We start from the raw sequence: 25,299 nt of genomic DNA on the forward strand, positions 1-25,299 counted from the left end.
CACATCTCTTCTAAGATGAGGAGCCGAAAAATGTTCACAATACTCAAGGTGAGACCTCAGCAGTGCCTTATAAAGTCTCAATATCACATCCCTGCTCTTATATTCTAGACCACTTGAAAGAAATGCTGTCATTGCATTTGTCTTCCTCACCACCGGTGAGGAAGTTAATCTGCAAGTTAACCTTCAGGACATTCTGCACAAGGATTGCCAAGTCCCTTTGCATCTCAGAGTTTTGGATTTTCTCCCCGTTTAGAACATAGTCCACACATTTATTTCTACAACCAAAGTGCATGACCATGCATCTTCCAACATTGTAATTCATTTGCCACTTTCTTGCCCATTCTCCTAATCCAAGTCCTTCTGCATCCTACCTGTTTCCTCAACACTACCTGCCCCTTTACCAATCTTCATATCATCTGAAAACTTGGCAGTAAAGCCATCTATTTCATCATCTGAATCATTTATATACTGCATAAAAAGAAATGGTGCCAACATCGACCCCTGCAGAACACCACTAGTCACTCACTGGCAGCGAAACAGACAAGGATCCTTTTATTCTCACTCACAACCTTCTTCCAATCAGCCGATGTTCTAACAATGTTAGTAACTTTCCTGCAAGCAGCCTCATGTGTGGTACCTTGTCAAAAGCCTTCTGAAAGTCCAAATATACAACATCCATAGCATCCCCTTTATCTATCCTACCTATAATCTCCTCAAATAATTCCAACAGGTTCATCAGGTAGGATTTTCCCTTAAGGAAACCGTGCTGACTTTGTCCTATCTTGTCCTGTATCACCAGGTACTCCATCACCTCGTTCTTAGCAATTGAATCGAACATCTTCCCAACCACTGAGGTCAGGCTAACTGGTCTATAATTTCCTTTCTGCTGCCTTCCTCCTTTCTTAAAGAGCATAGTGACGTTTGCAATTTTCCAGTCCTTGGCATCATCCAATGATTTTTGAAAGATCATTTCTAATCCTGCCATAATCTCCAATACTACCTCTTTCAGGACTCTAGTGTGCAGTTCATCTGGCCCGGGTGACTATGTACTTTTAGGTCTTTCAGTTCTGTTGTATGCCCTCTCTTTTGTTGTTAATGAGCTTTGACTTCTCTTGTCAGCCGTGGTTGTACTATTTCTGCCATTTGAGTATTTCTTCATTTTCAGAATACATATGTCCTGCACCTTCCTCATTTTCCCCAGAAACTCACGCCATTGTTGCTCTGCTGACATCCCTGCTGGCAGCTCCTTCCAATTTACTTTGGCCAATTCCTCTCTTATACCACTGTAATTTCCCTTACTCCAATGAAATACTGCTACATCAGACTTTACTTTCTCCCTATCAACTTTCAAGTTAAACAGTCATGCAACACACATCAAAGTTGCTGGTGAACGCAGCAGGACAGGCAGCATCTCTAGGAAGAGGTACAGTCAACGTTTCGGGCCGAGACCCTTCGTCAGGACTAACTGAAGGAAGAGTTAGTAAGAGATTTGAAAGAGATTTAAACAGTCATATTGAGATTGTCTCCTAAGGGTTCTGTTACCTTAAGCTCCCTAAGCGCCTCTGGTTCTTTTACATAACACCCAATCCAGTAAAGCTGATTCCCTCATAGGCTCTATGACAAACTGCTCTAAAAGGCCATCTCATAGGCATTCAACAAACTCACTCTGTTGAGATCCATTACCAACCTGATTTTCCCAATCGACCTTCAAGTTAAAATCTCCCATGACTATCATAACATTGCCCTTTTGATATGCCCTTTGTATTTCCTGTTGTAATCTGTGATCCACCTCCCAGCCACTGTTGGGAGGTCTGTATGTAACTGGCATCAGGGTCCTGTTTCAACCCACAAGGATTGAAAATCTTCAGATCCTATGTCACATCTTTCTTCTGAGTTGATGCCATTCTTTACCAGCAAAGTCCTGCCACCCCGTTTGCTACCTTCCTATCCCTCCGATACAACATGTAACCTTGGACATTCAGCTCTCATCTACACCCATCCTTCTGCCATGATTCAGCCATGGCCTCTCTTCTTGCATTTGCCCTTTCGAAGAGCAACACCTCACGTTTCTTTCGGTTCGACTCTATCTGCCGTTTCTCAATCCATATCTGCAACTGATCAATATTGTGCTGTATTCTTTGCCAGTGTTCTACTCCTTCCACTACTCCACCAATCTTGGTAATTCTATCCCTATCAGTCTGTCTTGTCACCTTGTCAAAATCTCAACTAAGTGGTAAGACATGACCTGACACACACAAACCCATGCTGTCTCTCCATAATTAGACCAGGGGTTTCCAAATTCTCATATATTGTATCCCTAAGAATTTTCTCCACCAATTTCCCTACAACTGACGTGAGACTCACCGGTCTATTGTTCTCAGGATTTTCCCTTGTTCTCTTCTTAAATAGAGGTTCAACATTAGCCTCTCGCTTGTCCTCTGGGACCTTGCTTGTGGCTAGAGAGGACATGAAAATACTGATCACGGGCCCAGCAGTCTCGTCTCTTGCTCTCTTCAATAGCCTGGAATAAATCTGGTCAGGCCTTGGGGACTTATCTACCTTAATACTCAGTCGGAGGCCCAACATTTCCTCCTCCTTGACCTCTAAATGCCCTAACGTATTTATACACTCAGCAATGATCTCCTGCTCCTCCCTATCCTTTTCCTTGGTAAATATTGAAGCAAGGTACTCATTAAGTACCTCACTCACATTCTCTGCATCCAAGCAAATGTTTCCCCTTTAATCCTTGAGTGATCCCACCCTCTCCCTCGTTATCCTTTTACTCTTGTGTCTTGGTATTTACCTGAATCCTCCTTGTCAAGGACTTTTCATAGCCCCTCCTGGCTTTCCTAATACTCTTCTTTCGTTCTTTTCTGTCTTCTTTATACTCATGTGTTTTGTTTGATCCTGACTTCCAAAGATGTACATGCTTTTTCTTTATATTCTTTTTTAAATTCATCACCTCACTGGACATCCAATGTTTTTTTAACTTTCCATCTTCACCCATCTAACAGGAACATGCCTTTCCTGTTCTCTATGCAATTGATCATCCACATGTCTGATGTGGACTTGCCAAAGAATAGGTGTTCTGAATTAACGCTTCTTTGTTCCTGCCTAATGCCCTCGTAATTTGCCCTATTCCAATTTAAGACTCTCCCACAAGGAATATACCTCCCCTTATCTGTAGCTATTGCCAGCTGGTGACGTAGTGGTATCAGCGTCGGATTTCGGAGTGAAGGCTCCCAAGTTCGAATCCAGCCGGCTCCCTTGCACCCTTTCTATCCATGCTGGGTTGAGTTTCGAGCTAGCAACTCGGCCTCATAAAAATAAGAAAGCCTGCTAAAAAAACGCCATCACGACGGCGTCCCGATGACTCCACTCGGAGTTAAGGGCTTTCTTCTTCTTTATCTGTAGCTATCCTGAAGGTTAAGGAGTTGTGGTCACTGAAAGGCTGATTACCCAACACCGGGTCCAGTACACAAACAAGAGAAAATCTGCAGATGCTGGAAATCTGAGGAACTCCTCCAGCGTTTTGTGTGTGTTACCAGGTCCAGTATGGCACCTCCTCTCGTTGGATCATCCACAAACTGATTTAAGAAACCTTCATGGATACACTTAACAAATTCTGCCCCTTCTGAACCCCTTGCACTAAGAGGGTCCTAATTTATATTAGGGAAGTTGTAATCCCCCATGACAAAAACCTGATTGTTTTTACACGTTTCCTTAATCTGATTATTTCTCTGTTCCCCAATGTCCTGGTGGCTATTCAGGGGTCTGTAGTACAACCCCATCAGTGTGATTGCACTCTTCCATTTCCTGAGTTCATCCAAATGGACTCAGTGTCTGACCCCTCCATTATGTCTCCTCCGGGTGCAGCTGTGATATTGTCCCTGATTAGTCGTGCAATTCTAACCCCCTACCTTTGCCTCCTCCTCTATCTTTTCTAAAATTTCAAAACCTGGGGCATTCATCACTCATTCCTGCCCCTCTCTCAGCCAAGTTTCAGTAATGGCTACAATGTTGTATTTCCATTTACTGATCTATGCTCTAAGTTCATCACCCTTACCCATAATACTCCTAGTATTAAAATAAACACACTGCAAACTCTCTGATCCATTATTTCAATTCTGCCTTTTAAACCTTTTCCTGACGTCTACCTTCTGGCCTGATCCTTCCCTTACTGACCGGGGACTCTGGTTCCCAGCCTCCTGCCTCCTGGCCAGGATATTAGTTCCCCTCCAATGCAGGTGCAACCTGTCCCTCTTGTTTAGGCCATTCCTTCCTCAGAAAAGGTTCCAATGATCCAAGAACTTGAAACCCTGTCCCCTGCACCATCTCCTCAGCCACTCATTCATCCGTGCTATCACCCATTCCTACCTGCACTAACCAGTGGCACAGGCAGTAATCCGGAGATTACTACCTTGGAGGTCCTTCTCTTCAGCCTAACTCTATATACTCACTGTGTAGGACCTCTTCCCCTTTTCTGCCTATGTCATTGGTGCCAAAATGTACCACGAACTCTGGCTGCTCCCCCTGCCCCTTGAGAATATCCTATAGCCACTCTGATACATCATGGACCCTAGCACCCAGAAGGCAACACACCATCCAATTTCCCCTGGGATCAATAAAGTATGACTATGACTATGACTATACATCATGGACTCTAGCACCCAGAAGGCAACACACCATCCTGGTGTCTCTTTTGCGGCCATAGGATCTTCTTTCCGTCCCCTAACTACTGAGCACCCTGTAACTATCACACTGCCTGACTTTACCCTTCCCTGTCAAGACTCAGAGCTAGCACAGTGCCCCCAGCCTGGCTCCTGCTGCCATGATCTGATGGGTCATCCCCCGTAGCAGTATCCAAACGGGTATCCTTGTTGCTGTGGGGAATGGCCACAGGGGAACCTTGCACTGGCTTCTTAATCCCCTTACCTCTCCCAGTGGTCATCCATCTACTGTACTGACCACCTCTTCAAAAGTCTCACCTCCAAATCTTCAGCCTCCCGAATAATTCTGAGTACACCCATCTCCATCTCCAACTCCTTGACCTGGTCAATCAGGTGCTGAAGTTGGGTGTATTTTCTGCAAATATAGTCATCAGGGAAACTGTCAGGTACCCCGAATTCCCACATCTGACAGAAGGAGCATTCGTTCCTGGGATTGAAACTACACTTCCACCTTCTTTTTCCCTGAATCCTCTAACTTCATTTCATCTGTGAACACTGATGAAACGTATTCATTTGGGATTCTCCTGCATCTTCTGACTCCAAGCCCAGATTGCCCATGTTGTCCCTGATGGACTCTACTCATTCCCTGGACTTTTTTTTTGCCCCTGATATACATAATACGCCTTTTGATTTAACTTAGTCTTGTCTGCCATTGATTTATTGTGACCCCTCTTTGTCTTCCTCATTTCCTTTTTAATCACTTCACTCCACGTTTTACACATTTGGCAGACCTCCCATGATTCCTATTTCAGGCTTCGTTTTTATCTCTTTATCCAGCCCTCAATATCCCTTGATGTCCAGGTTTCCGTGTACTTGTTTCCTGATAGTCCTTTCACCTCTTCCCTTCCCACCATCCAGAGATACAAATGATCCTTCCAGATGAAGCAGTGATTCACTTGCACTGCTTTCAGTCCATAAGACATAGGAGAGAATTGGGCCATTCAGTCCATCATGGCCGGTCTATTGTCTCTCTTAACCCCATTCTCCTGCCTTTTCCTTGTAAACCTTGATACCCTTCCCAATCAAGAACCTATCAGCCTTTGCTTTAAATATGCCTATTGACCTGGCCTCCATTGCTGTCTGTGGTGACGAATTCCACAGACAATCATAGTCATAGTCATACTTTATTGATCCCAGGGGAAATTATTGCAGTCATGCATTGGGTAGCTTTGATTAGACATTGTAGCGCCTTCCTTTCCGTCCCATGCAGTGATGCAGCTCTCCTGCTACCCTTCACTTTCCTTTCTCTTTATTCACAGAGAATTTCAAGTTGCTTAAGAGAAAAAGGAGAAGTAAAGGAATACGTAAGTATGGTCCTGAATATAAAAGCAAGCGGCTAGCCTCTGATTCAGAACTCTGCTGACCCATGATGTCAGAACACTTGGTGACTGAGTTCCCAACTCCTCCCAGTGGAGAGCTCAGAACATTCACTACTTGCAAGGAGAAGGAATATATTCTTATCTCCATCCTTTACACAAGATGTACCCTGCCCAGTCCCATCATGAATGTCCCTGTCTCTGTGAGATCGCACCTCATTGCCCTCCACAAGAGTGAACATGTGCTGACTGCTTCAGCTCTCCTCACAGGGCAAATACTGTATGCTCACTGGCCTATAATTTCCTGGTTTCTCTGTGATGCTTTTTTTGAGGGCAGTGGTAAGACTGATCAAGAAATAGGGTTTTCCAGAGAAATAACTCCTCTGGTGATCTGTATCTCAGGGATTTGAAGGAGGAGCTCTGTGAATGCACTGCTTTCACCTTTCAAATTCCCACAGATTGTGGAACACTTCCCCATGTGAGAAGACCACAAGTAGATGCCAGAGTTTGTGAGAAGGACAGCAAGGAAATACAGAACAATTAACCTGACATAAATGCTGGGGAAATGCTGGAAGCTCCAATTAAGGAAGAGGGAAGAGGGAACAGGGCACGTAGAAAATAATAATAGGCATCCGACAATGATCATATTTAAATTGGGAAGCTGCCTCCCTCAGGAGATGGAGACCATGGATTTCCGGGAACAGTACCAGGGTTGAGAGGCTTCATGGGAAGAGCCTGGAGAAAGCATGTTGATCCCTGGAGCAGAGCAGATTAAAAGGAGATTGAACAGGTAGAGAGCAGCACCAGGGAGGGTGACACGTGAAGGGAGTTGGCAGGAGCAGAGGACGTTTGGCCAGAGTCTGGGATTGCTGCATGAAAGGAGATGGGAGACAATCACAGGAAAGTTGAAAAAGAACTGGAGTGATCCTGGGTTGGGAAATCATTACAGCACTGTGGGAAGCGGGGAGTGAGACAAAACAAAGAGCTCCACCAAAACAGACCAGATGGGCAGAGTGGTGTTGTGTTATTCGTTATCCAGAAGGTGGGTGAACGTGAGACTTGTTCCTCCAGGAGAAATTGGCACCATCTGCAAGATTCTGTAGTTTATCATCTCCCCTCGTTTCTAAAGGGACTTCATAAATCCCCCAGTCCTGCTGGCATCACTTGGGTCAGTCCACTCCAGTAACCTTCACTTTCCTCTTTGTTTACAGCAATTAGTCAAGGAAACTCCCGGAGGTTGTGACAAAGTGAGTATCTTCTCCTGAAAAAAATCACACACTCTTCGATTGATGAGGAAGGAGTCTGGGATTCAGCAGTGGTGGGCAGTGGAAGTGATATGGTGATGAGACAAAGGGCAGAGGGAGTCGAGGAGACTGTGCAAGGGGAGTCAGGAAGAAACGACGCTGCACACGGACACAGGCCCTGGACGAGACAAGGACACCGGGCCTGGGCTAGGACTCCAAGCCAGAGACTGGACAGGGACCCAGAACCTAGGTCTTGACTCGGGCTCAGACCCTGGATCTAGGCGAGGACAAGACGTGGCTACAGGACTGGGTGTGGAACTCCTGCACAGGACGAGGCACATGGACAGGACGAGAATACAAAGCCTTGACTTGGACTAGACGAGGTTCTTGGACATGGCTTGGACTAGACGAGGTTCTTGGACATGGCTTGGACTAGACGAGGTTCTTGGACAGGACGAGAGACTCCAGCACAGGATGAGGGAACTCCAGCACCGGGCTGGGTGAGAACACAAAGCCTTGATTTGGTCTAGGGAGAGACAGGAACACAGAACACAGAGCCGGGACCCCTCCTTGGGAACAGGACGTAGGGCCAGGACTCATATGCAGAATGCTGAACACGATGAGACGGTTCCCAACACGAGGTAGCGGCAAACAGCTGGACCTACCTAGCGAAGGCGTGGACACAGAGACAGTTCAAAACAACAATAGACAGTTTCTTATCTAGACACAGCATGGCTTCGGTCTTGCTCCAGCAGTAGAACTTGACAGTGATACAAGCAAGGTTGCAGGCACGTCTTCAGGCAAGGGTTGCAGGGCAAGGCTTCAGGAGCGAAGGCAGAAAAGGGATTCAGACAGGGGCTTTTGACAGGAATAATCCAGCAGCCAAGCCCTGGTCTCTGGAGGTATTTATGTGTCTGCCCAAACGAGAATCATGTGGCTCAATTAGAGCACCCGACAGAACAATGGTAAACCGGAAAACCTGGAATAAACAGACCAATGGACCGGACCGTGAACCGGAATGCAGACTTCTTGGACCGGACCATGACACCATGATCCTTGCTTCCTTTCTGGCCAGAAGAGTAGTAATTAGAGGATTGGAGGATAACAAGTGTTCCATTTTTCAAGATAGGTGAAAGGGTTAATCTTGTGAATTTATAGACCAATGAATCTTACGTCGGTGGTGGGCAACCTACTGGAGATTCTTAGGGACAGGATTTATTGTCATTTGGCAATGCATAGTCACATTAGAAAAAGTCAGCTTGGCTTTGTGAGGGTCCTCACAAACCTGTTTGGGTCTTTTGAGGAGGTGGTAAAACAAATTGATTAAAGTAGAGTGGTGAATGTGGTGCCTATGGTTTTAATGAGACATTCGACAAGATTTCATTCAGTAAGTCAGGAGGCATTGGATCCAGTGAAACTTGGCCCTATGGATTTGGAATTGGCTTCCCTACAAAAGGCAGGGAGTGGTAGTAGATGTAGTATATTGTACCTAGAGTTTGGTGCTCCACAGGGATATGTTCTGCAAACCCTGCCCTTTGTGATTTTATAAGTGACTTGGAAGAGGAAGTGGAGGAGTGGGTTGGTAAGTTAGCAGATGTCACGAAGGTTGGAGGTATTGTGGATACTGCAGAAGGTGTTGCGAGTTACAACCATATATAGAGAGTATGCAGAACTGGGCTGCAAAGTCACAGATAGAGTTTGATCTGGAAAAGTGTGCAGTGACACATTTAGATTAAGATCGAACTTGAAAGTGAAGTACAAAGTCAACGGTAGGATTCTCAGCAGTGTGGAGAAACAGAGTGGTCTTCGGGTCTAAATCCATAGGTCCCACAAATTTGGTATGTAACTTGATAGTGTGGTTAACAAATGTATGGTGTGTTGGCCTTCGTTAGCTGGGGGATTGAGTTCAAGAGTCTCAAGGTAACATTGCAGCTCTATAAAATGTTGATTAGATCTTTGTGTTCAATTCAGGTAACCTCATTATTGATAAGATGTGGAGATTTACCAAGATACTGTATGGATCATGTTTTCTCAGAAAAGATTCAGCAAGCTAAGATTTCTCTGTTCAATGTTCAATTATGTATTAGTCCACTCCTGGTAGCCATCATTTTCTTTTCTCTTTTTTTCCCACAGCGTATGATTGAATGGTGTAGGAAAAATGGTAACAGGTATCAATGTGTGAGTATGCTCCTAAATATAAAGTAGCCCTGGCTTCCGTTGATATCCCGATCTCTGCTGAGCCCTGACATCAGTATACTCTGTTCCGTGACTGAACTCCCAACTCCTCCCAGTGGAGAACTCAGAACAATCATTACCTACAAAGAGAAGGAATATTTGTGTGTCTCCATCCTCCACACAACATGTACCCTACCGATTCCCACAATGAATGTTCCTGTCTCTGTGAGATCACATCTCATTGTCCTCCAGAAAAGTGAACATGCGCAGACTGCTTCATCTCTCCTCACAGGATAAACCTGCCATCTCAGGAATCCATCTGCTCCCAAATATACCACATTAACTGAGCTCGTTCCCATTGAAATTCCAGCAGATTTGTCAACATAGTTTCCCTTCCATAAATCTATGTTCACTCTCCCCAAGTTATCTTCCGTGTGCCCTTCCCTGTGTTATTTTTCAAACGATAATCCCTGCAATTCTCCTGCTATCAATATCTGCCTTAACCATATAACCATTACAGCACAGAAACAGGCCATCTCGGCCCTTCTAGTCCGTGCGGAACGCTACTCTCACCTAGTCCCACCAACCTGCACTCAGCCCACAACCCTCCGATCCTTTCCTGTCTATATAGCTATCCTATATCTAGGGTATAGGAGCAGGGACGTGATGTTGAGTCCCTGCCCTACCCAGCTGTACAACAGAGCCAGTCTTGTTGCCCCTGATCCAAGTGATGCTGTCATTTCCCCGAGAAGCTGCTCCCACAACATTATCCAAAGTGGCATATCCATTAGCGAAGGGATGTTCATAGGAGAATCCTAATCTACCGGTCAACACCTCCTTACCTGGACAAACCTTGGGTGTGACCACCTCCCTGAAACACCTGTCTGTAACATTTTCTCCCTCCTGTATGGTCCTCAGTGCTCCAAATGATCGACACGGTCTGAAGTGGTGCAACAATATGCAGCTTCTATGGCCAAAGCTGTCAGGGTCACTAGACTGCTACCTGATCTCCCATATCTGCCAGGGAACGGGCTGACAAATGGCAGATAGCATTGAAATGCTGTTGCATTTTGGGAGTATGAGTGAGACCAAGACAGTGTGATTGGTAGGTCCCAGGGTGTATAGAGACCGTCACATTCAAGTTTATTGCCATCTGCACAAGTACTGTATGCACAGGAGCGATGAAGAATTTAGCCACAGCAGCATCATAGCCACATAGCATCAGATTCACAGCATTCACAGGGAAAACATGTACTATTTTTATAGGAAAGAACACATTTGGAACAAAACCCAAGTCGAAAGTAGCATTGTTGCTTTGCTAAGGTAGCAATTCAGATGATGCCAGTTGGTTGAAGAACTGAATGGTTAAGGGGAAGTAGCTGTCCTGAACCTGGAGGTGTGGGACTTCAGAATCAGGATCAGGTTTCATGTCACCAGCATATGTGGTGAAATTTGTTCACTTAGCAGCAGCAGGTCAATGTAATACATGAGAATCTAGAAATAAATCAAGCAATCAATTACAATAAGTGTATATATATATATATATATATATATATATGTATATTGAATAGATTTTAAACAGTGCAGCAACAGAAATAATGTATGTTAAATAAAGTGAGGTAGTGTTGATGGATTCAATGTCCATTTAAGAGGGGAAGAAGCTGTTCCTGAATCACAGAGTGTGTGCCTTCAGGTTTCTGAATCTCTTTCCCAAGGTAAGAATGAGAAGAGGATATACCCTGGGTTCTGTACTCCCTGTCTGGTGGTAGCTGTGAGAAGGTGGCATGGCCCAGATGCTGGTCTATATTTAATGACAGATGATGTGTTCATGAGGCAGCATCTCCTGTTGATCCACTGATGGTGGGGTGGAACGTACCCTTGAGGGCACAGAGGAGATTCTCCATGATGTTGTCTGAGCTTCAATTATGGAGAAAGACTTGGTTAGTTTTATCTTGACCCCAGGAATGCCAAGGTGAAGATAAGGAACGAGACCTGAGATGCAATTATTCAAGTAGCTTTGTATATTTACAGCAGGAAAGCTTTAGCTGAACCTAATGAGAGTCCTCAACAGACTGAGACAGGAGCAATTCTACTGGAGATTTATGAATTGGCAAGAAATCAAACAAATGATAATGGAGAGCTGCAGATGTATTGAGAGTGAACAGCTGAAGCAAATTAACTCTGGTTAAAAAAAAAGTTAGTGGAACATAGAACAGTCCAGCAGAGAAACAGACTCCCCAGCCACCAGGTCTGTGCTGACCGATTCAAACTAATCCCACCTGCCTGAATGTGGTTTGTGTCCGTTCCCTGTCAAAATGTCTCTGAAACATCACTATTGCATCTGCTTCCACCATCTCACCCATCAGAATGCTCCAGGCAAGATGAAACAAGCTACCTTATAAATCTCCATTAAACCCTCCAAAAGCCATGGATGAACCAGGAGCTACGTTGTCTGCTGAGGGCTCGATCTGAGGTGTTCAAAGCTGACAACCCAGGTCTGTACCAGAAAACCAGGTATGACTTGCAGAGGGCTATTTCAAGGGTGATGGAACTATTTCAAATGAGGTTGGAGGCGATATCGGATGTACGACGACTCTGGCAGGAACTGCAAGACATTACTTCCTACAAAGCGAAACCCAATAGCATGAATGGCAGCGATGCTTCACTACAAGATGAACTCTATGCCTTCTATGCCCACTTTGAAAGGGAGAATATAACTACATCTGTGAAGATCCCTGCTGCACCCGGTAACACTGTGATCTCTGTCTCGGAGGCCGATGTTAGGATGTCTTTAAAGAGGGTGACCCTCGCAAGTTGGAAGGTCCCGATGGAGTACCTGGTGAGGCTCTGAAAACCTGTGCCAACCAATTGGCGGGAGTATTCAAGGACATTTTCTACCTCTTACTGCTAGGGGCGGAAGGTCCCACTTGCTTCAAAAAAGGCAACAATTTTACCAGTACCTTAGGAGAATAATGTGATCTGCCTTAACGACTATCACCCAGTAGCACTCACATCTACAGGGTTGAAATGCTTTGAGAGGTTGGTCATGACTAGACTGAACTCCTGCCTCAGCAAGGACCTGGACCCACTGCAATTTGCCTATCACCACAGTAGATCAACGGCAGACACAATCTCAATGGTTCTTCACATGGCCTTAGACCACCTGGACAATACAAACATGTAAATCAGGATGCTGTTCATTGACTATAGCTCAGCATTTAACACCATCATTCCTACAATCCTCATTGATAAGTTACAGAACTTGGGCGTCTGTACCTCCCTCAGTAATTGGATCCTTGACTTCTTAACTGGAAGAGCACAATCTGTGCGGATTGGTGATAATATCTCCTCCTCACTGACGATCAACACTGGTACACTGAAGAGGTGTGTGCTTAGCCTACTGATCTACTCTCACTATACCCATGATTATGTGGCTTGGCATAGGTCTAATACCACCTATAAATTTGCTGACGATACAACCATTGTTGATAGAATCTCAGGTGGTGACAAGAGGGCGTACAGGAGTGAGATATGCCAACTAGTGAAGTGGTGTCACAGCAACAACCTTGTACTCAACATCAGTAAGATGAAAGAGCTGATTGTGGACTTCAGGAAGGTAAGATGAAGGAACACATACCAATCCTCAAAGAGGGATCAGAAGTGGAGAGAGTGAGCAGTTCCAAGTTTCTGGGTGTCAAGATCTCTGAGGACCTAACCTGGTCCCAACATATCGATGCAGTTATAAAGAAGGCAAGACAGTGACTATACTTCTCTCCAAAGAGTAAAGTCCTAGCTCCCTTAATCTCTGATCATAATGCATACTCTCTAAACCAGGCAGCATCCTGGTAAATCTCCTCTGTACCCTTTCCAATGCTTCCACATCCTTCCTATAGTGAGGCGACCAGAACTGGACACAGTATTCCAAGTGTGGCCTAACCAGAGTTTTATAGAGCTGCATCATTACATCGCGACTCTTAAACTCTATCCCTCGACTCATGAAAGCTAACACCCCATAAGCTTTCATAACTACCCTATCCACCCGTGAGGCAACTTTCAGGGATCTGTGGACATTACCCTGTATTCTGCCTTAAAGTTCAACCTTCTAAAGTGCATCACTTTACATGTTTATGGACTGAACTCCATCCGACACTTCTCAGCCCAGCTCTGCATCTTATCAATGTCTTCTTGTAGTAGGCAGCCATCGATCCCAGTGGATCATGGGTTTACGCCTCTGGTGGACTGTGTCCTCTCCCTTGGTGGGAAGATTTGAAGAACCGGCTGTTGCCCATGCAGCAGGTTCTCCCTCTCCATGTCACTGATGTAGTCCAAGGGAAGGGCAAGTGCTGATACAGTTTGGCACCAGTGTCATCGCAGAGGTTGCCAGAGTGAAGTTGTAAACAACATCAAACTGCCTTAGGTACCCCGGCTCTGGATCTCTTCCTCGGGGTTTACTCCTGAAACCTTTCCTATAGGTGGGTAGGGCCGCAAGGCAGCGGGGGTTTAAAATCAGAGTTTTCCTTCTCCTAGACAGGCTGCTGTCCAAGGCTGATGAGCCCCACCTGCCCAAAGCAACTGGTTTTGAGGCGCCAATGGTCCATTTTTGCCCCTTCTCTTGTCAGTAGAAACAGTTCTGCTGGGCCTAGTAGCTAAGCCACATGTGAAGGCCAAGAGTTGGTCTTGGTCGTCAGGGGCTGTTAGAGTTGCAGGACATTTGGAGTACTTTATAGGTAGTGGAAGCTTATCCCCACTACCACCCCAGGCTATGACAACCTTAGGAAGTGTCTCGTTGTAACCTTTTACACTATCCACAACAACACCTAGCTTCATCTTATCTGCAAACTTACTAACCCAGTTCCTCATCCAAGTCATTTATATAAATCACTAAAAGCAGAGGTCCCAGGACAGATTCCTGATGAACATGATCAATCTCCCTTCACAAGACAGAATACACTCCATTCACTACCACTCTCTGTCTTCTGCAGACAAATCCAAATAGCCGGGTTTCCCAGATCCCATGCCTCCTAACTTCCTGAATGAGCCTACCACTGGGAACCTTGTCAAATGCCTTGCTGTAATCCACATACACCACGTAAACCACTCTGACTTCATCAATATGTTTTCTCACTTCCTCGAGGAATTTAATCAGGCTTGTGAGGCACAACCTGCCCCTCACAAAGCCATGTTGGCCATCCCTAATCAGACTATACTTCTCCAAATGCTTGCAAATCCTGTGTGTAATAATCTTCTCCAAAAGCTTGCCCACCACTGAAATAAAACCCGCTGGTCTATCATTCTCAAGGTTATCCCTGTTACCTTTCTTGAAGAAAAGAATTTCATTTATCACCTTCAAAACCTTTGGCACTACTCCTGTGGACAGTGACAACGAAAAGACCACTGCCAAGTGTACAGCACTGTCTCCCTTGCTTCTCACAGTAAACTGGGGTACATCCCATCAGGCCCAGGCATATACCTTCCCTAATGTTTTTCAAAAGTTCTAGCACGTCCCCTTTCTTAATGTCAACATGTGCCAGCATATCAGCCTGTTCTACATCGACCTCACATTTGTCAAAGTCCCTCTCACTGATAAATACAGAAGCACAACATTCATTGAGGAGCTCACCTTCCTGCCCCAACTCCAAGCACACTTCCCCCTTTGTTCCAGATCACTCTGACCCTCACTCTACCCATCCTCCTGGTCTTCATGTAGATGCTTTGGATACTCTTCAGCAGGTTGAGATGCAACATAAAAAGTGGACAGAAGCAAAAGGGTGAACATAGGACTGAAAGTGTTATATTTGAATGCGTGCAGTGTACAGAATAAAGTAGATGAACTTGCAGCACAGTTACAGATTGACATATACAATGTTGTAGGCATCACTGAATCATTGGTGAAAGAGGTTGAAAGCTGAGAGCTTAATGTCCAAGGACAGTTACTTCCAAAGGACAGGCAGGAAATCAGAGGGGCTGGCGTTGATCTTTTTGTTAAAAAATTAAAATCAGATCATTAGAAAGAGGTGGCATAGGGTCAGAAAGTGTTGAATCATTGTGGATAGAGCTGAGGAACTGCAAGGGTAAAAAGCCCCTGATGGGAGTTATATACAGACCCCCAACCAGTGGTAAGGATGTGGACTACAAATTACAATGCATGCCAAAAGGGCAGTGTTACAACAGTCATGGGGGATGTCAATATGCAGGTTGATTGGGAAAATCAGGTTGAAGCAGGATTCCAGGAGGAGCTGTTTCAAGAAAGCCTTCAAGATGGCTTTTTAGAGCAGCTTGTGGTAGAGCCCTCGAGGGCATCAGCTACTGTGGGATTGGGTGTTGTGCAATGAATAGAACACTTGAAATAACTTGTTAGGGGAAAACTGATTATAATATGATCGAATTCACCCTGGATTTTGAGGAGGAGAAGCTAAAGTCAAATATATCAGTATTACAGTGGAGTAAGGGGAATTACAGAGACATGAGAGAGGAGCTGACAAGAATTGATTGGAAAATAACACTGGCATGGATGACAGCAGAGCAGCAATGGCTGGAACTTCTGGAAGCAATGCTGAAGGCACAGGATATATACGTCCCAAAGAGGAAGAAATATTCTAAAAGCAAGATGACACAACTGTGGCTAACAAGAGAAGTCAAAACCAACATAAAAGCCAAAGAGAGGATGTGGAAATTATAGACACAGTGAATAGGAATAAGGTACCTTGGTTCTCAAGGGATATTGCAACTTTGATTAAGAAGAAGAGAGAGTTGTATGAAATGTATAGGAAACAGGGAGTAAATCAGGTGCTTGAGGAGTATAAGAAGTGCAAGAAAATACTTAAGGAGGAAATCAGGAGGGCTAAAAGAAGACATGAGGTTGCCTTGGCAGTCAAAGTGAAGGATAATCCAAAGATCTTTTACAGGTATATTAAGAGTAAGAGGATTGTAAGGGATAAAATTGGTCCTCTTGAAGATCAGAGTGGTCGACTATGTGCAGAACCAAAAGAAATGGGGGAGATCGTAAATGGGTTTTTTGCGTCTGTATTTACTAGGGAAACTGACATGAAGTCTATGGAGTTAAGGGAAACAAGTACTGAGATCATGGAAACCGTACAGATTGAAAAGGAGGAGGTGCTTGCTATCTTGAGGCAAATTAAAGTGGTTAAATCCCCAGGACCTGACAGGGTATTCCCTCGGACCTTGAAGGAGACTAGCGTTGAAATTGCAGGGGCCCTGGCAGATATATTTAAAATGTTGGTGTCCACGGGTAAGGTGCCGGAGGATTGAAGAATGGCACATATTGTTCCGTTGTTTAATAAAGGATCAAAAAGTAATCTGGGAAATTATAGGCCAGTAAGTTTGACGTCGGTAGTGGGTGAGTTATTGGAGGGAGCACTAAGAGACAGAATCTACAAGCATTTGGATAGACAGGGACATATTAGGGGGAGTCAACATGGCTTTGTGCGTGGTAGGTCATGTTTGACCAATCTATTGGAGTTTTTCGAGGAGGTTACCAGGAAAGTGGATGAAGGGAAGGCAGTGGATATTGTCTACATGGACTTCAGTAAGGCCTTTGACAAGGTCCCGCATGGGAGGTTAGTTAGGAAAATTCAGTCGCTAGGTATTCATGGAGAAGTGGTAAATTGGATTAGACATTGGCTCAATGGAAGAAGCCAAAGAGTGGTGGTAGAGAATTGCTTCTCAGAGTGGAGGCCTGTGACTAGTGGTGTGCCACGGGGATCAGTGCTGGGTCCATTGTTATTTGTCATTTTTCTTAACATTGACATATTCAAGTGTCTCTGTCTGTTCTACATTGTCTTCACAAACTTCAGCTGTGAATACTGAAGCAAAGTATTCATTAGTTACCTCCTCCGACTCCAGGTTCACGTTTCCTCTACTAGTATTCTCTACTATCCTTCAGGCTTTATGGGACAAGCCTAGAGAAGTCATTTTCAACTCTGGAGCAGAGCAGGTTAAAGGGGGAATGAATAGGGAAAGGGTGGCAGGAAGGAGGGTGACCATAGGAAATAGTGCTGGCAGGAGTCGAAAATATTTTACAGAACTTAGAAGGGTACAGAACAGGCCCTGCTTCAGCCCACAATGTTCTGCTGAACTAATTAAATCAGTAATCAACACTATTAAGATTTCCTCGAAACTCCAGAACACTGTGCATCCAGACTTGTTCCACCCTCAACTAAGTCTGTTTAACAGTCAGTTCTGTGTGGTGATGCATGCTCTTTCGTCCCCATCATCCATAATACTCCCAGCATTTAAATAATCACACTGCAACCCATCATTCCCATCTTCTCTATTCCCTTGCTCTGGTCCTGACATCTTTCTGCCTCACAACCCCTCCACTTCCTGATCTGGTTCTCTGTTACCATCCCACTACCAAACTAATTAAACCCTCTGGGCAGAGACTGTTGTGGTCTGGGATTGCTGCCTGGACAGAGATGGGAAAAGATTCACAGGAACGTTGAAATGGACTGGAGGAAGCCTGGACTGGGAAAGCATTACAGGACTGTGGGAAGAGGAGAGTGAGACAGAACAGGAAGCTCCATCTTTGAGCTGTAGCAGACCCAATGGGCTGAATAGCCTCCTATTCCTCATCACCTATATGGTGGGTACGTGTGGGTTTTGCTCACCCAGGAGTGGTTGTAACTGTCAGTTTGTGAATTTATCAACCCTCCACGTTTCTAAAGGGTCTTCATCAATCCCTCCTGGTCCTGCTGTCATCTCTTGGGTCAGTCCACTCCTGGTAATCTTCATTTTCCTTTTTGTTCACAGGGATCACACAGCGGGAGCATTGAACACCACTCTGTGAGTATTATTATCTGAAAACAAATGCCAGCTCCTTGATTCCTGAGGAAGGATCTGGAAACATGAACATCCAGGCTACTCCTGCTCTTAATATCATCTCTCACCTTCAATGCATGTAAACCTCTTCTCACCCTCTCCAAAGCCTTGATATCCTTCCTATAAGCAGAACTGAATACCATAATCCAGATGCAGTTTAATAAAACTACAACATCTCAGTTTCTGAAAAGAATTCCTCGACTAATAAAGATGAGTATACCATGTGTCTCTTTACCACCTATCAACCTGTGTAACCTCTTCAGGGAGCGATTGTCTTAGACTCCAAAATCCCTCAGAACAACATCCCTATTAAGGGCCTTGCTATTAGCAGTGTATTACCCCTGTACATTTGATCTCCCAATCTCCAACACGGCAATGGTCACATTCAGAACATAGAACATAGAACATCACAGCACAGTACAGTACAGACTGTTTGACCTGTGATGTTGTGTTGAACTTTCAACCGACTCTAAGGTCAATCTAACCCTTCCCTCATAAATAGCCCCCCTATCTATCTATCATTCTTATGTATATCTAAAAGTCACTTAAATGTCTTTACCTCTACCACCATCCTTGGCAGGGTTGCCACTCTCTGTGTGAAAAAAAATCTTGCCTCTGACATCCCCCTTATACTTTACTCCAACGGTCCCCAACCACCGGGCCGCAAAGCATGTGCTACCGGTCCGCAAGGAAACGATATGAGTCAGCAGCACCTTTCCTCATTCCCTGTCACGCACTGTTGAACTTGAACATAGGGTTGCTAACTGTCCCGTATTAGCCGGGACATCCCGTATATTGGGTAAATTGGTTTGTCCCATACGGGACCGCCCTTGTCCCGTATTTCCCCCGCTAAGGTAGAGTGTTCCTATGAAACCTTTCGTGCCGAAATGGTGTAAAGCAAGAGGCAATTACTATTAATTTATATGGGAAAAATTTTTGAGCGTTCCCAGACCCCAAAATAACGTACCAAATCATACCAAATAACACATAAAACCTAAAATAACACTAACATATAGTAAAAGCACGAATGATATGATAAATACACGGCTATATAAAGTAGAAATAATGTATGTACAGTGCAGTCAGGAAAATTAAGCCAAAACCGATATGTGGGGGGGAAAGATTGGCAGGTACACGCATGCGCACGTCACATATGCGTTCGTACGCGCATGCGCACACAGGTGCCCGCGCAAGGCTTCATGGTCATGGTAGTCCTTCTCGGGGTAAACGCAAGTGTCCCGTCAACACACACAAAAAATGCTGGTGAACGCAGCAGGCCAGGCAGCATCTATAGGAAGAGGTACAATCGACGTTTCAGGCTGAGACCCTTCATCAGGATTTGACTGCTACTTTTGTCCCTTATTTGGGAGTGAGAAAGTTGGCAACCCTAACTGTAAAAGACATGTTGAGCTGAGTTTAACCCTACTTGAACATCCCCCCCCAACCCCCAGTCGGCCAGTCCGCAAGAATATTGTTAATATTAAACCGGTCCGCGGTGTGATAAAGGTTGGGGACCCCTGCTTTACTCCAATTTCCTTAAAATTATCCCCCTTCATTTCAGCTCTTTCTGCCCTGGGAAAAACTCTAAATTCTGCCTTCATGTTCAACCTTGCAAAGATCACTTCACTCCTTCCTGGATTAAACTCCATTTGCCACTTCTCAGCCCAGCTCTACATCCTGTCTAGGTCCCATTACATCTTCTGTACTATCCACAACACCACCAATCTTCATTTGGTCTGTAAACTTACTAACCTACCCTTCCATTTCATCAACCAAGAGCGTATAAAAATCACAAACACAGGGGACCCTCAACAGATCCCTCTGGAACAATAGTGGTCACTAAGGCAGTATATGCTCTATCTACAACCACACTCTATGGCAAGCCAGTTCGGTATCCACACAGCCAAGTATCCCTGGATTACATGCCTCCTGGCTTTCCAAATGAGCCTAACATGGGGAATGTTATCAAATGCCGAACTAAAATCCATGTTCACCATGTTCACTGCTCTACCTTCATCACCGTCCTTCGCCACATCCTCAAGGAATTCAATCAGGCTTGTGAGACCCCTCACAAAGCCATGTTGACTATCCCAAATCATACTGTGTTTCTCCAAATGGTCGTAATTCCTGTCTCTAAGAATCTTCTCCAGTAATTTACCTACCACAGGTCTATAATTCCTAGGGTTATCCCTACACTCTTTGTTGAAGACAGGAATAACATCCGGTGCTACTCCTGTGGCTAATGAGGAGTCAAAGATTATTTCCAAAGGTGCAGCACTCTCTTTCCTCGTTTCTCATAGTAACCTAGGGAATATTACATCCATCCCGGGGACTTATCTATACTAATGTTTGTCAAGAATTCTAGCACCACCTCTTTCTTAACATTCACATATTCAAGTGTCTCCGCCTGTTTTATATTGTTTTCACAAATTTCAGCTGTGAATACTGAAGCAATGTATTCATTAATTACCTCCTCCGACTCAGGTACATGTATCCTCTACTATCCCTGATCAGTTCTACTCTCACTTTTGCCATCCTCCTGTTCTTCCTGGGGTTTTCCTTAATACTACTCAGCAAGGCCTTCTCATGCCTCTTCTAGCTCTTCCTATTCTTCAGCTCCTTCCTGACTACCTTGTCACTCAGTAGAGCCCTGTCTGAGCCTTGCTTCCTAAACCTTAAGAGCTTCTTTCTTCATTTCATCTTCACTGAATGTTCCACATCTCTTGTCAACAATGGTTCCTTCGCCCTACCATCTTTTCCCTATCTCAATGAGGAAAGCTATCCAGAAACCCCAGCAAGTGCCCCCTAAACAATCTCCACATTCCTGATGTGCATTTTCTTGAGTATACTCATTCTCAGTTTAGCTCTCCAGTTCCTGCCTAATGATATCATAACCTTCCCCTACCCCCAATTAAATACTTTAAAGTTAAAGTCTGTCCCGAGTCTTATAGGATCATCAGGCCGGTGCTTCTGCCAGTTTCCGTGGCGTGAAGCAACTGAGAGTACGAGACTCTCCCCGGATAGGACGCCAGTCTATCACGAGGTTAACCCCCAGCATTTTGCCGGTACCCATTTTCAGCTGGGTGGACTGGAGCCCTGTGTGGATAAGTGCCTTGCTCAAGGACACAACACGCTGCCTCGGCTGGGGCTCGAACTCACGACCTTCAGATCGCTAGTCCAACGCCTTAACCACTTGGCTACGCGCCACAATTAAATACTTTCCCATACCGTAAAGGCCAGGCAGTTGTGGCCATTGTCTCTGAAATGGTCACCATTTGACCATTGGCCAAATTCCAATGGTTACCATTTGCAATTTCACTATTCATATCTGCAACCTATATATCTCCCGTTGTATCCTTTCCCAGTATCCCATGTTATTCATATCTGCAAACCTACTCGCCCATCCACTCATGGTTACATCCAGGTGATTTACATGTATATATAAATAGACCTAGTACAGATCCCTGCAGAGTACAGCCGGAGTAAGTCCCATTGACCACTACCCTCTGTCTTCAGTGGGCAAGCTAATTCACCATGGATCTCATACATCTTAATCTCCTGCATCAAACTCCCGTAAAGCATCTTGTCAAAGGCCTTCCATGTCAGCAACATCCACAGCTCTACCTTCGTCAATCCCCTTCATCACCTCCTTGAGAAAATCAAGTTAGTTTGATATGATTTACCTCGCATAAAGCTGTGCTGTTTATACCTAATTAACCACTGGTTTTCAAATTGCTCATAAATCCTACCCCGAAGAATCTTTTCTAGTCTCTTCCCTGCCACTGAGGCTCTCCAGTCTATAGATTCCAGGACCATCCCCATTTCCCTTTTTGAATAATGCAATGACATTAGCCTCTCTCCAGTTGTCCAGGACCTCTCCTGGGACTAGAGGCATCATGAAACTACTGGTCAAGACACCAGCAATCTAATATCTTGCTTCTCTCAATATCCTGGGTTTATTCCATCAGGTCTGGGGGTCTTGCCAACAATGTTAAGAGACTCAGCATACTCATATCTAGGACATTTTTTTTATTATTTTGAAATGCCCTCTCATATTATCATAATCTACACTGATCTCCTTATCCTTCTCCTTGATAAATATTGATGCAAGTACTCATTACATCCTCCACATCCAAGCACATGTTCCCTCCTTTATCCTCAAGTGGTCCTCCCACCTCACTGGTTCTCCTCTTGCTCTTGGTGAATGCGTAGAATGCCTTGGGATTCTCTTTAATCCTACTTTTTTATGGCTAAGGCTGGCTCTCCAAACTCCCTTCTTAAATTCTTTTCTGACTTCCTTATTATCCTCAAGTCTCTGTTTGACTTTAGTTTCTTAAACCTTACATACGATTTTATTTCCTTCTTGATTAAGTTCACCACCCCATCAACATCTAGGTTTGTCTGACCTAGCCATTCTTGTCCTTACTTCTCCCTGGAATGTCCAGTCCTGGATTCTGTGCAATTTGCTGTTCGTTAAATACCCTCCACATGTCAGATGTCGAATCAGCCAGAAATAGCCGTTTCCAATTAACCCTCCCTCGTTCCTGCCAAACACACTTGTAATTTGGTACCAATGACATAGGTAGGAAAAGGGAAGAGGTCCTGAAAAAAGACCTCTTTTAGGGAGTTAGGAAGGAAGTTGAGAAGCAGGATCACAAAGGTAGTAATCTCGGGATTACTGCCTGTGCCACACGACAGTGAGTATAGGAATAGAATGAGGTGGAGGATAAATGTGTGGCTGAGGGATTGGAGCAGGGGGCAGGGATTCAGATTTCTGGATCATTGGGACCTCTTTTGGGGCAGGTGTGACCTGTACAAAAAGGACGGGTTACACTTGAACCCCAAGGGGACCAATATCCTGGCAGGGAAGTTTGTGAAGGCTACTGGGGAAGAGTTTAAACTAGAATTGTTCTGGGGTGGGATCCGAACTGAAGAGACTGGGGAAGAGGCGGTTGGCTCACAAATATAGAAAGCTAGGAGACAGTGTATGAGGGAGGATAGGCAGGTGATAGAGAAGAGACGCACTCAGACGGACGGTTTGATATGTGTCTATTTTAACGCAAGGAGTATTGTGAACAAAGCGGATGAGCTCAGAGCGTGGATCAGTAATTGGAGCTATGATGTGGTGGCCATTACAGAGACTTGGATGGCTCAGGGACAGGAATGGTTAATTCAAGTGCCAGGCTTTAGATGTTTCAGAAAGGACAGGGAGGGAGGCAAAAGAGGTGGCGGCGTGGCACTGTTGATCAGAGATAGTGTCACGGCTGCAGAAAAGGTGGACGCCGTGGAGGGATTGTCTACGGAATCTCTGTGGGTGGAGGTTAGTACATAGAACATAGGATAGTACAGCACAGTACAGGCCCTTCGGCCCACAATGTTGTGCCGACCCTCAAACCCTGCCTCCCATATAAGCCCCCACCTTAGATTCCTCTATATACCTGTCTAGTAGTCTCTTAAACTTCACTAGTGTATCTGCCTCTACCACTGACTCAGGCAGTGCATTCCACGCACCAACCACTCTCTGAGTAAAAACCTTCCTCTAATATCCCCCTTGAACTTCCCACCCCTTACCTTAAAGCCATGTCCTCTTGTATTGAGCAGTGGTGCCCTGGGGAAGAGGCGCTGGCTATCCACTCTATCTATTCCTCTTATTATCTTGTACACCTCTATCATGTCTCCTCTCATCCTCCTCCTCTCCAAAGAGTAAAGCCCTAGCTCCCTTAATCTCTGATCATAATGCATACTCTCTAAACCAGGCAGCATCCTGGTAAATCTCCTCTGTACCCTTTCCAATGCTTCCACATCCTTCCAATAGTGAGGTGACCAGAACTGGACACAATACTCCAAGTGTGGCCTAACCAGAATTTTATAGAACTGCATCATTAAACTCTTAAACTCTATCCCTCTTAAACTCTATCCCTCGACTTATGAAAGCTAACACCCCGTAAGCTTTCTTAACTACCCTATCCACCTGTGAGACAACTTTCAGGGATCTGTGGACATGTACCCCGAGATCCCTCTGCTCCTCCACACTACCAAGTATCCTGCCATTTACTTTGTACTCTGCCTTGGAGTTTGTCCTTCCAAAGTGTGCCACCTCACACTTCTCTGGGTTGAACTCCATCTGCCACTTCTCAGCCTACTTCTGCATCCTATCAATGTCTCTCTGCAATCTTTGACAATTCTCTACACTGTCTACAACACCACCAACTATTGTGTCGTCTGCAAATTTGCCAACCCACCCTTCTACCCCCACATCCAGGTCGTTAATAAAAATCACGAAAAGTAGAGGTCCCAGAACAGATCCTTGTGGGACACCACTAGTCACAATCCTCCAATCTGAATGTACTCCCTCCACCACCACCCTCTGCCTTCTGCAGGCAAGCCAATTCTGAATCCACCTGGCCAAACTTCCCTGGATTCCATGCCTTCTAACTTTCTGAATAAGCCTACCGTGTGGAACCTTGTCAAATGCCTTACTAAAATCCATATAGATCATATCCACTGCACTACCCTCATCTATATGCCTGGTCACCTCCTCAAAGAACTCTATCAGGCTTGTTAGACACAATCTGCCCTTCACAAAGCCATGCTGACTGTCCCTGATCAGACCATGATTCTCTAAATGCCTATAGATCCTATCTCTAAGAATCTTTTCCAACAGCTTTCCCACCACAGACGTAAGGCTCACTGGTCTATAATTACCCAGACTATCCCTACTACCTTTTTTGAACGCGGGAACAATATTTGCCTCCCTCCAATCCAATCCTCCGGTACCATTCCCGTGGACAACGAGGACATAAAGATCCTAGCCAGAGGCTCAGCAATCTCTTCTCTCGCCTCGTGGAGCAGCCTGGGGAATATTCCGTCAGACCCCGGGGACTTATCTGTCCTAATGTATTTTAACAACTCCAACACCTCCTCTCCCTTAATATCAACATGCTCCAGAACATCAACCTCACTCATTTTGTCCTCACCATCAAGTTCCCTCTCATT

The 25,299-nt window shown here is 45.0% G+C and overlaps 1 protein-coding gene across 3 annotated transcripts in view; it reads left to right on the plus strand.

The window, feature by feature from the left end:
- Positions 1 to 25,299, plus strand: part of LOC140197166 (ribonuclease T2-like) — a 68,532-nt gene that overhangs the window by 24,224 nt on the left and 19,009 nt on the right. For 2 of the 3 annotated variants that reach the window (XM_072257039.1, XM_072257038.1), the window contains exons 8-11: positions 5,990 to 6,034; positions 7,258 to 7,293; positions 9,424 to 9,468; positions 18,235 to 18,267. In XM_072257039.1, the coding sequence (XP_072113140.1) occupies positions 5,990 to 6,034; positions 7,258 to 7,293; positions 9,424 to 9,468; positions 18,235 to 18,267 (159 nt within the window). The remainder of the gene's footprint in view (positions 1 to 5,989; positions 6,035 to 7,257; positions 7,294 to 9,423; positions 9,469 to 18,234; positions 18,268 to 25,299) is intronic. The other variant, XM_072257040.1, reaches the window with a different exon arrangement.

The sequence above is a fragment of the Mobula birostris genome, chromosome 5, assembly GCF_030028105.1.
Source record: "Mobula birostris isolate sMobBir1 chromosome 5, sMobBir1.hap1, whole genome shotgun sequence".
In the NCBI taxonomy this organism is placed as follows: domain Eukaryota; kingdom Metazoa; phylum Chordata; class Chondrichthyes; order Myliobatiformes; family Myliobatidae; genus Mobula; species Mobula birostris.